The 12524-nt window shown below is 46.0% G+C and overlaps 1 protein-coding gene across 2 annotated transcripts in view; it reads right to left on the minus strand.

Annotated features, from left to right (window-relative positions):
- Positions 1-12524, minus strand: part of AMOTL1 (angiomotin like 1) — a 93799-nt gene that overhangs the window by 54755 nt on the left and 26520 nt on the right. For both annotated transcript variants that reach the window (XM_040630985.1, XM_040630986.1), the window contains one exon: positions 7828-8752. In XM_040630985.1, the coding sequence (XP_040486919.1) occupies positions 7828-8752 (925 nt within the window). The remainder of the gene's footprint in view (positions 1-7827; positions 8753-12524) is intronic.

Below are 12524 nucleotides of genomic sequence, written 5' to 3' on the forward strand. Positions count from 1 at the left end.
CACACGGATAATCGGTGTTAGGAAAAAAGCAAGAAGAACCACCCCCGAGTGTCCCTTCCTCTTCAAATACCACATGATGAGAATCGCAGTCCCTAATCCTCGACCTCAGTAAGGGATCCGAGCTCACTCCAGTGCCACAGAATCTCGGGCTTCTGAAGAGCTTTCCTGCAGCATGACACAGAGCAAAGGCTCATTTCGAGGTGATGTCTAGACCTGTCAGGGCACTCTCCCTCAGACACAGAGTCTGACCTCCTTCGGGACGTGTGCGGTCCCAGAGGAGCCATGAGCTACCTGTGCTACCGGACACCCGAAATATGCAGCAAGTGTAGAATATACATCAAAATCAGAAGACTTAGTACCAAAAATGCAAAATACCTGATTCATAGTTTTTTATGCTGATTACCTGTTGAAATGATGATGGTTTTAGCTAACGGAAACGTGTTTTTACTTATTTTTTCAAAGATTTATTTATTTGAGAGACAGAGAGAGAGCAGGAGGGGGGGCAGAGGGAGGAGACAAGCAGACTCCCCACTGAGCAGGGAGCTCAATGTGGGGCTCGATTCCAAGACCCTGAGATCATGACTTGAGCTGAAGGCAGACGTTTAACCAACTCAGCCACCCAGGCGCCCCTAAAACATGTTTTTAAAAATATGTTTTTAACGGGTTAACTCAACTATTTTAAAATTAAGTTCACTTGTTTTCTTTTAACTTTTAAAAAATGTGGCTGCTAGAACATTTTTAAGTAGACACATGTGGCTCATAACTATACTTCTGCTGGACGCACTGCTGTAGACCTTACTGAATGTACACCAAAAGGCCTCATTTGGGGAGATAATTCCAGAATTCAGTGACTCAGAATCCAGCAATTCATGCAAAGAGACCAGGAGTCAGTCCCCCTCTGCTCTCCCCACATCCCCAAGCACCAAGGGTGATCAGCAAGTTATGTTCACTATATGAAATTATATGTTCATCTGCAATTAGGCCATCATGCTAACATTTAATGAATTTGGTTCGTGTGATTAACAATTAAAAATTAAAAATTTTTCAAAACGTGGCAGGAAAATAAACATCAATGGATAAACAGATGGAGAATGTGATCAAGGAATTAAGAGAGAAAATGCCGGCAGCTCAATACATTTTTTCAAAGCAAACTTATTAACAGAGACATAAAATCAAAACAACATTTTTCAGTTTATTGACCTTAATAATTCAGTTCAATAAGTTTTCACCGAGTCCCTAAGAAAGGATTTTTTAAAAAATCCTATCTATGCGTATTAGGATTTCACCAAGTATGTGTGAAATACAATGCACAGAAAAATGACTGGAAGTTACTGTAACAAGAGGTTGGAGTGGCTAATGCCAGGTGATGGGATTAAGGACTGTTCTTTCCTGTTTTTCTTTATAAAATTTCTACAATGAACACATCTGGTTACTGTCTTAAAAATTCATTATCTAAGATTACTTAATACATATACATTGTAGAAAAATTAGAAACTGAAGATAAGCCAAAAAATCTGCATCATTATTTTGATAATCAGAGAAAGTAAACAAAAAAAAAATAAAAGAATTTAAAAACAAGATGAAATCATAAAGGACTTCTTGGCCCATGGTGAAGAGGTTCAAGTGTTAAGACAGACCTGTCTGTCCTTCAGCAAAAATACCTCCTATTTACATAGAATTTTCCCACTTAGAGTATTCTCTTCTGATTTTCTGACCCTCAAGGCAACACAGTGAAAGAGTACTTAACTCTGGTTGTCTCTGGATAGTGGGACTGCGGATAATTTCTACTTTTCCTTCTTTTCCTTTGTTGGGGGGAGAAAATGACTGTTAGAAAAAATGAGCTGGAACAATTTGAAGAAAAGGAAACTGAGGCTCAGAGAACGTACGCGACTTACTACAAAATGGAAGAGCCAGAACTCAAAACTCCTCAAATCTTCATCCAAACCACATCCTCCCCGCCCAGACCCCGCTGGTTGTGCAGACACCGCTCAGATGCGTAAATGCCCAAATTAAGGCTCAAGTCCTGTATAAACTAAGATCAGATTCACTTCTATGTAGTATGGATAGAGGCAATCCTCTTGTTTGAAGAAGTCCCTGGTTTCGCGCATTATAGCTGAAACTGTGTTAGGTTTCCTAAGAAAGTAACCTGCACTTGACCCTAGCCTTTGAAATTCCCATACTGCAGAGCTGTTTCTCAGAATAAACAGCAAATTACTTGGCTCATCCAGCCATAATCCAGCTTAAAAGCTGTAGAAACTCCTGAGTTCTAAGGCCGATATTCAAAACACATGTTTAACTGGTGGAATTTAAATAAGGCTCCACAGCCTCATTTTTGTTAAGGGCAACACATAGTTTTTAATCCAACAACCTTGGTTCTGGCTTACCTTTTGTCCTACATAGCAATTCATGTTCATAACTGTATAAACTGCAAATTACCACTCTGGAAATACACTTACTCTGAAGATTCTCCTCCCTCCTCCAGACATTTCCAATCCAAAGTAAGACGGGACCACCAAACACTCTTTCTTGTAATACAGCACATTCCAAACCCCAAGCCCGTCAAGGAAACCCTGCTCGTGGGCAACTGTTCTGTGCTTGTTCATGGTTTAAACTGCACTCCAGTTGCACAGTTGTATCGACATGAGTTTCGTGGGGAGAGAAGTTCTTTCTCTTTAATTTGTCACGCACACTCCTTGGCTGTGTCCCCTTTTGTTCCCTCCCTCCTCACTGTACCCTCATTTGGCATGTTCCCAGAGGATGTCATCTATCCTAAATTAAACCAACCCTGGAGGTTTCTCTGGGGAAAAATGCACAGTGCATTTTTGAAGGAAAATATGAGCGAGTTAGGACATTAGTTACACCACACATTCCCTCTCTGAGAGCAGGAAACTGTTAGCCCCTGCCCTGTTGGGAAGGAGGGTGGTGGATGGGAAGCAAGCAAGCTTCTCTGTACAAGGAAGTCCAGAGCACCTCGTGCTTGTCATCATCTTGTAAGATGTTTTTATCAGTCCAGACAGAGGGCTGGGTCAAACACCATCATTTCATGCCTTTATAAAGTATCCATCTACATACTAAAAATCCAATTAATACATTCATAGACGGATAAAATATTAATAAACAGTTACAATTCTTTGCTTCTGGAAAGCTCGTAAATCTAACTCCCTATGCTACATCTAAGCCTAAGTGCTTACCATGAACATCATGGATCCCCCTACCATTCAGTAGGGGCAGTGACAGCACCCACCCCTCAGAGCTGCTGTGACGACGGAGCAAGGTCACCCACACAGAGTGCCCAGCGCAGACAGGTGCTAAAGCTTTAGTCCCGGTACTGCCTCCACCACCTCTGCTCCACTGTCACCTGCTAAGGGGACAGACGGAGTTCTAGAAACTGGAAGATCAGGGCAAGTGTTAGAGAACACAGGTTCTAGTTTGTTCTGAATCCATTGTAATCTATAGATCATACAAACAGAAGACACAAACAGCTAATTTGCAAGGTCAAATCTAACCATTAAATTAACCCCCCAAGTAACCTAGCTAATAATTGCAAAGTAAAATAAAGAATGAACACTATCTGCCCATTAGGTTAGCAAAGGTTTTGTAATTACAATGGCTAATGTTGGTCAAAGGGCAGTGACGTGCACTATAATATTTTTACCAAGTTACCAATCACGAGTCATTAAATTGTTGCAACTTAACCAATAATTTCAACACTAAATAATGATTCCTAAAGAAGTGAACTGAAAGTTCAGAGACCCCTCCAGGGAACAAAGCCCCCGACTTCTGCTGGGGCAAGAAGAGACAGGCAGCCAGCTGAGGCAAGAAAGGGACCTGGGACTCCAAGCACTCTTTAAACAGACATTCAGTTGGTCCTTCTGTTTTTATCTCCACCTTCACACCAATTTTCAGAGATACTACCAAGGCTTCAATGTTTGGTGTCTTCTCCAGGACAACCAGGCAGCATCTCAGGCCCTCCCACCATGTGTTCAGAAAGCCACCCTCCCAGATCCAGGGCCAGGCCTAAGGCCAGGGTCAGAATTAGGGTTAGGGTCAGAAGCTAGGGGTTAGGGGCCAGGGGTCAGGGCTCTGGGCATTGAAAATTTGATATGCATGATGATGTTCACTACGTTATTTGTAGAAAAGATGATGTAAATTATATACTTTATAAAAGACTACACAGCAATAAAAAGGATGGTGAGGAAAACAAGTACATGTTGTAGAAAGAATGTGATACAATATGACCTAAAAACAAGCTAAGATACTACACTGAATACAATCTATGATGATAACACGTGAGCAAATGAATGTGTAGAGGAAAATGTTAAAGTAGTTGTATTAAGAAAGTAGGCTATTTTAAGTAATTTTTTGGTATCTTTGGTTTCCACTTTTGGAAATATGGGCAGATTTCTTTGGAAAGCAAACATGCACTTGACTAATGTCCTCCCACCTGCTCTGACAGCGATCAGCTCATCCGCAGGCATTCACTTCCACTCATGGTACAGTCCAATAAGCCAAGTCACCACTTCTAGAATGTTCTTTCCACAAAGTGAGTCAGAATTAACACCTAAATGCTGGCTTTTTTTTTTTTTAAGCACAATTCTACATAGAACAACTGTCTAATTCTCACCTTGTCCTCCTTCATATCCATTACCACTTCCAGGTTGAAGAAAAAGGAAGATGGAGCAGGAATAAAACCAGAGCCTTTCTCCATGGGCGGCTCCTGTTCCCTGGAGGTCCCCACCAGCCACCTCGGCAGGGCCTTAGTCTCCCCATCTCTGCCAGCCTCACTACCTCACCCACGACAAGGGCCAAGCTGGTGCAAGTCAACAAGGCTGTGACTGATAGCCTCTCCGTGGGGCTTCCCACCAAGGGAGACTACAGTGTTTTACAACAAACTACCACACATCTCCAACTTTAGCAGATCAGGGCGGGTGAATTTACAAACTATGGTGAGTCAGTAATGAAGGCAAGAACTCCAAGTTCTTCCTCCTTCTATTATAAGCTCTATGCTCTGTCTTGCTTATCTTTTGGACCTTTCCATCAGTAGGCAAAAAGCCATGAAGTCTGAACAATGTAAAGGGCCAGGAGATGGGACTCCATGATCTCACTCCGTGGCCGTTCCTTCGTGGCCAGGAGTCTGGGATGTACGGACCCCACCGCCTGCAGCTTAGGAGACTATCGCCATGAATGACAAACAGATAACTCTTTACGCACAAGGGAATGTATCCGTGAAATTAAAAGGAGCCCCGCTCATCTCCTGGGTCAAAGGAAACTGGAACATCACACACTGCGGAGTTTCAGATCCGACCCTTGGAGCTCAGACCACGCTGGATGTGTCTGCAGCAGGGCTGGTGTGGATACGACTTTGTTGACTCTGTCAGCCCAGGGTGCGCCGCTGCAGCCATGCTGGCTAGCTGTGGCCAGGCTCACAAAGGGGCCTTTTAGCTCTGAAGCCCAGCCTCAATGGCCTGTCTGTTACGTCTCCTGGGACATTTTGATGTGCCATGTCAATCCAGCTGCCAAGCCTGGCAATTAGCTCAAATCCCTCATACATTTCTTCTTCTTTTTGACGTCATAACTTTGAGACAAACGACACTTTCCGCAAATAACTGGGTAGATTTGCTCTTGGTGCTTCCCTTCTCCCCTTACCCTGTCTCCCACCTCATATCACACCTATTACCAGATGACAAAAAAAAAATGACCCACATTATGCATTGCCGTAAAGCCAAAGAGAAGAAGTAGACTTCCTTTGGGGATATCCCCACCTTCTGTCAAGCTCTAGAGGCTGAGTCAAATGCTCAGGAAAAAATGTGAAATATCACAAACCAAACTCTGATATGATTCTGTGATAAACATCATAGATGACTTTAAACAAGTCTCTTGAATCAATGTGGCACATATACCAGAGATATGAAGACTTTCCCCCCCCCCCTTCAATCCTGATAGTTTTAAAGTTTAAATGTCTCCTGTGGCTTAAGGAACTATAGAAGGGTAAGAAACAAGAGTCCTGAAGGCCCCATCTTGGATTCCTCAGTGGGGTCAGACTATGGCGTCTTTAGGAAGAATGAGTTCTGCAGCCTGTCGGGGTCTCAAAGGTACTATCCTGCTTCGAAGCTGGCATTCCCAGCCTAATATGCGGGGAAATGTGTCAGCAGCTGGGAAGTAAAGGGCAGGTCAGCCAGCTCTCTCCCTCTGCCAAGGCCCAATCACTGCCTTTCCAGAAGATGTACAGCCAAGGTATGCCCTGCACACAGCTGCTGGGGTCACCCAGGGAAAACTCAACCCATCTGATTCAGAAACAGACAAACAAGGCCCTTTGTGAGAGTGAAGACACAGCCAATAATAGGCAGTGGTCACCTGCCTTCTCTTTTCCTGCTCCACGCTCTCCCCAAGAAGCTCAGCCACATCGAAATGCTGGTAAACTCCCAAATTTGTACCTTCAGACCCAATTTTTCTCTTGAGAGCTTGATTTCCACCTGCCCTACTATTTCTCAACTTCCGTATCTAATCAGGCATTAAATCCTGTCAATGTTACTTCTCTGCCTCTCACAGCACATAACGCTCCCCTGCACTTCCGGCCTCCAACTTAGGCCGTGCTCACCAATTCTTAGCTGGACTACTGAAATTGTCCCTGAAGGTCCTCATAGCCTCTGGTCCTGTTCCTCTGATCCATCCTTGACTGCCACTGAAGTCAGCCTAATAAACACCAACAGACTCTTTCCTTGAAAACACTGGCTTTCCCAATTGCTTATGGCTAAATTCCAAACTCCATAGTAGAACTCCCAAAGACCTTCACCTCTGGTCTCTGATCCCTGTTCTAACACATCTCTGCCACTGCTGGCCACTCCCTAACCTACCTGTGGTACCTCGGTGCCTTCCAGATCAAACCAGAGGCATTCCCCCTGCATAGTGCAGCCCGCAACCCAATCTCTTCCCTTGTTTTCCCCAACAGCTCTTACTGGTCCTTCCAGACACAACCGGGAATGTCAACTCCTCTGTGGGGCTCTCCCCAGTACCTCTGCTTGTGAGTCATACGATCTCTCTGGTTCTGAGCACTCTGAGTACCGTCTTCAAACAGCACACTACAGAGCAGTCACGGGCTCAGGTGCTGGTCCCCCAGGACAGCGCCATAAGGACCTTGAGGGCAGGGAGCCCTTCTTTATCTCTGAACCTGATACAAGGCCGCACAGAGTAGACGCTCGGTAAGTGTTGCTGAATCCAGCCATCATCGGAAGAGGGATTAGAATTCGGGCAATCGAGGGAAGAGATTTTGACAGTCAGGACACTAGATCTAGTTCCAGCAGCCTCAGAGTGGTGGACTGTGGAAATGTAGGAGTCTCGCCAGGCTTCAGTGTCTCATCTGTTCAGTACGGAGGTGAGACTATAAGATTTCTATGCCCCCTTTAACTCCTCTGTTCTAGCATTCAGACTACATTTTCCTTTCAAATCTACAATGCAGAAAGGCTCCATAAAACCCCACGGTAATAATATGCTCCAGGAGTCTGGACGCTCTCCAAGAGCCAGCCAGGAAAATTGCTGCTTTGCCTAGCCACGAGGCAGAGCTGCCAAGGACGTCCAATGACTGAGGCTCCTCCCCTAAACTCATAAATCCCCAATTGCCTTCTGTTACATTTGGAGAAAATCCTCCATTGATCTCTGTTCTGTTTCACTCTACATATTCTGGCCCAGAAGTGGCTTATTAAATATCATGCACAAGAAAAAAAACCCAATGGCAAAAACCCAACACGCCTTGAAAATAACAAGTGCTGAGAATATGGTCGCTGAATTTCGAAAAGCCAGGTTAGACCTGCGGGCTTGATAGATAATCACCTTGTTACCCCATACTCTGGGGGCGGCTGGTACCGCAGGACGGCCACTTCCGTTCTCGCGGGCTGAGGAGCAGGATAAGGCTTGACCATCTCATGCAGCATCCCGGGGTGCTGGTCGCTGTAGAAAAGTCCATGCTCCTGGGTCTTGCTGACGGGGGACATCATCTGCTTGGTCTTATAGGGGTACTCAGGAGGAGGACCCCGGGGGTCCAGCACTTTACCTGCAGGCTGGGCTGGGGAGGGTCCCCCTCCTGCCTTGAACCCCTTTCCATTCCCTGAGCCAGGGAGGTGTTGCTTAGCACCATTCCTCTCCAATGACAGCTGCATGATCCTCTCACTGAGAGAGCGGACGTGGCCCTGCTTGAGTTCTTTTAGCGCCTCGTCCTTATGCGCCTGTCCGCTGTTGGCACGGTTCACCGTGGGCCTCCCCTCAGTCCGGGCCTTCTGACTGCTGCCCCCGGCCATGTAGTAACCATGGCCGACAGCCCCCTGCTGCTGCTGTTGCTGCTGCTGCTGCCCCCGGAAGAACTGGGACTGCGCCTTGGCCTCCTCGTAAGTGGGCAGCTCCTCGTTGTTCTGCTGAGGCTGCGTGGACCGCACCTGTTTCTCCATCACCGTATTGTCCACCTGGTGTTCTTGACCCTGCGGTTCCTGGCGTGCCGACTGGTAGACCATTGGTGGGTCTTCTTGGGCGAGGTTTTCCGTGGAAGAAAAGCTGTTCGTGGGGTGGGTGGGTCCTGCACTCCCTGTGGCCTGGTGCTGAATGGCCAGCAAGTTCATGTTCTCGGTCGGGGTGCCATACCGCAGTTGTTCCTGGATCAGCCGCTGTAACACTGTCCCAGCTGCCGCATCCTCGGAACCTCTCATTTCCACCTCTGAGGTCCTCAGGAGGCTCGGGGGCTGGAAGTGACACAGGGGGTCCTCAACTAGAAGGCAAACAGAGGGAAAAGGGTATCAGGATGCACCACAGGGATACAGGTCTGTATCTACATGGTAATTAACATGGTAGCTACAGTAGCCTTTATTCTTTTAATTTTTTTAAAGATTTTTTAATTTATTTTTTTGAGAGAGAGCATGAGTAGGGAGAGGAGCAGACAGAGAGGGAGAAGCAGGCTCCCCAATGAGCATCGAGCCTGATGCAGGGGCTCGATCCAGGACTCTAGGATCATCACCTGAGCCGAAGGCAGACGCTTAACCAACTGAGCCACCCAGCTGCCTGCTAGCCTTTAAAGACAACATTTCAAATACACCACCACCTCCGTATACCCTGTACTTTCTCGGGGAAGTATTTCTCCCATTCACAGCATCTCTACTACTCTCCATTCCTTCACCTCCTGCTTCCTCCTGGACCTTACTCTTTCCTTCACCCCCTCCCCTTCCTTTAAACTCCCTGCTGGCCCCTTCCCTTCCTCATATAAACATGCCAAGTCTTTCCCATCTTAAAACAAAAACAAAAACGGAAGCATAGGACACCTGGGTGCTTAGTCCATCAAGAGCCTGTGTTGGGCTCAGAGCATGATCCCAGGGTCCTGGGACTGAGTCCAGCATCAGCCTGCCTGCTCAGGAGGAGCTTGCTTCTTCCTCTCCCTCTGCCTACCGCTCCCCTGCTTGTGCGTATGCTCTCTCTCTGACAAATAAAATCTTGAAAAAAAAATGGAAGCAAAAAATCAAGATCAAACAAAAAGGAATCCCTTTTTTTGGCCCTACCCACGTACCTCTAACTGCCACTATGTATCCGTCCTTCCATTCTCTTCTGATTGTCCTCAGTAAGCAGTTTATACTCCCTGTCCCCGCTTTCCAAATGCCCCATTCATCACCCTCCCTACAGCTCTGATCAGCAACCAAGCCCAATAAGAATATTCCACCTCCCATGTTATACACCTCACCTCTCTGAAGCATTTGGCATGGTGATCATCTACTTCCTGAAATGCTCTCCTGACTCAGGATCCAGGTCTCCTACCCCCAACCCCTGCCCTGCTTCTGGCTCCTGCCTCTCTGTGCACTTCTTCTCTGGCTCCCTTTTCTCCACCTGCCCCTTAAATTCTGGTGTTTCCCACAGCTCTGCCCTGAAAGCTCTCCCACCCTCACTCAACAGAACCTTCTGGGCCATCACACCGGCCACCTGTCTTCGACTACTGATCCATCTACCACCACCAGCAGATGGCCCATTGGTTCTCCTCACTCAACATGTTTTCCTCACCCCTACCAAACCCCATAGCCCTGCCTAATCTACTCCTTGCCAAGCCAGAAACCTGGGAGTTTTCCAAAGTTCCTTCTGTTCCCTTACCCCGAACATCCAGTGTCAGCCTGCCAACTCCATCTCCTAAACACCTCCCCCAACCGTCTTCATTCCCTCCCAATCTCCCAGTTTATCACTGATAACCACAATAGAACCTCAAGAACCATTTTAGAAGTGCATATGATGCATCAGGTATTGTGCTGAATTCTCTCCATATGTTCTTTCGTTTATCCCGCATATAATCGTAGGAGGCACATACAATCATATGAGACAGATATTTATTTCTCCTATCTCACAGATGAGGAGAGAGGTTCAGAAAAGGCAAATGACAGAGGTCACAGAGGTAGGAGGAGCCAGAGTCGGGATCTGACTCATCTACAGCAAAATCTGTGTTCATTCCACAACACTGCAAAGCCCTTGGTGTCTCATACCCAGACAATTCCAGCACCCTTATCTATTTTTCTGACACTAGTCTCGTTCCCACCTCCAAACCCACCCCGTAGACCTCAACCTATCTTCCACATTACCCTGAAAGAGTGTTCAAGTAGGAAAACCTAACCATATCACTCCTCTGCACAAAATTCCTCAATAGTTAATTACAAGATGAAACTGACATTCTACCCTAGGACCCAGCAGGTACTGTGTTACCTGATCCAGCAACATTTCAGGCCACCACTACCACCTCCCCTCCTTGGCCACCCCTTGGCATGTAAGTGCAGCAGCACCTAAGACCATACAGCTCCCAGACGTGCCAGTTCTCGTGCACCTCTACGCCTTTACTCACATTCTTCCCTCTGCCGAGACAGATGCATCTCACCATGCCATCTTGGGGCATTCCTAGACATGCTTCAGGTGAGAGCTCCTTGGCTACCTCTAGAGTATAACTTGTCCCCCTGCAGCCCAACAGGCTTGAGCCCCTCCTAAGCTCCCACTCCATTTGTATAGATCACCATTAGAGCAATTATCTCAGGAGATAGGAACGATTTATTTACACAAGACTCTCAACTTCTTAAAGGCAAGGATCACGCCAACTCATCTGGATCTCACTAGTGCACAGCCCAGTGTCTGCACGTAATGGGGGATCAAACATTTAACCAGTCAAGGAATTTCTACGCGAGTGCTACGAAGTATAAAATTTATCCATTTCACAACAATACTAGTAAGTAGTGTACTGAGGAAATTATATAGCATTAGGATAGTAAAAAAATCTAGCACCTACTACAGGTGTGACCTTGAGCAAATCACTTACTCTCTCTGAACTCAATCTCCTCGTGGGTAAATGAGGGAACTGAACTAGATCACAGCCAGGCAGCCTCACTTCTACAACTCCAGGCAATGATGGCTCTATGTTTCCATTTACACGTATAGAATACCTCTTCTCCACCCAAACCATCTTTCTTTCCCAAGGTTGCCTTTTTGTTTGTGTTTTCTATAAGTGGCATCCTAATCATGTGAGCCATCCAGATAGAAATTTCAGATGCACTTTTGGCCCTTTGTCTCCTTTTCTCCCCACATTTGATCAACTGCCAAGCTAGTTTTTCTCAGTCCACAATGAAATGAGGAAAAATAAAGGTGCTGTGATATGCTTACAAGATATATAAATATATGTATATTGCCCGTATACACGTGTATATACACAGACACTTGTCATTAGGTGTATGCCTATCTTTTTTTGGCAAGGGCTGTGAAGGATTACATCCCTCTTACTCTTTTTGGTATTAAAATATGAGAAAAGGTGACACTAGACAACATTTTTAGTACCCTTGCGATAGCAAAAGACCCCAACCCTATCTTCCATGCCCTCAGCCACTTCCTGGGTTCCAGCTCTCCCTACCACTTGCCTAGAGGTCCCGAACAGCCTCCTACCATCTCTTGCCTCTGGCCTCTTCTTTCAATCCACACTGCATATATGACCTGTCCTCTTCTACTAGAATTCGAGAACTAGAGGGCAGAGTTTTACCTGCTATCTTCACTTGCTGTATCTCCAGTGCCTAGATCACAACCCTGATACACAGAAGGCATTCAGAAAATAATTGTCCAGCAAATTTAAGAACTTTACAGACTGGGTCCTGAAGCTCAACTCTGATCATACTGCTCTGTCTCGTCCCCCTCCCCCCCACCGTCCCCCAAATCACACCTCTGAGACCTCAGGCAAGTTATTTGGCTTCTCCGAATCTCTCTCTTCTGTAAAATGGGCAGATTCCATATCTGCTCCATAAGACTGCATGTGCAGTAAATTCAAACTTACTCCCTACCTTCCAAGAATGTATACTGTACCAAAGATATAAACCCAAAACGCAGCAATAAAAAATTTCAAATATGAAAAACAGGTTATTGGAAGTCCATGTAAGATGAATTGCCAAAGAACTGTAATAAGCAATGAAAAACCCAAGGAAAGAGAGATCAGTGTGGGCTGAAGTGGGCCACACACTCACTGTGCAAATCTTCCCCACCAGCCA

Source organism: Ursus maritimus, unplaced genomic scaffold, assembly GCF_017311325.1.
Source record: "Ursus maritimus isolate PB19 unplaced genomic scaffold, ASM1731132v1 scaffold_16, whole genome shotgun sequence".
Taxonomy (NCBI): Eukaryota; Metazoa; Chordata; class Mammalia; order Carnivora; family Ursidae; genus Ursus; species Ursus maritimus.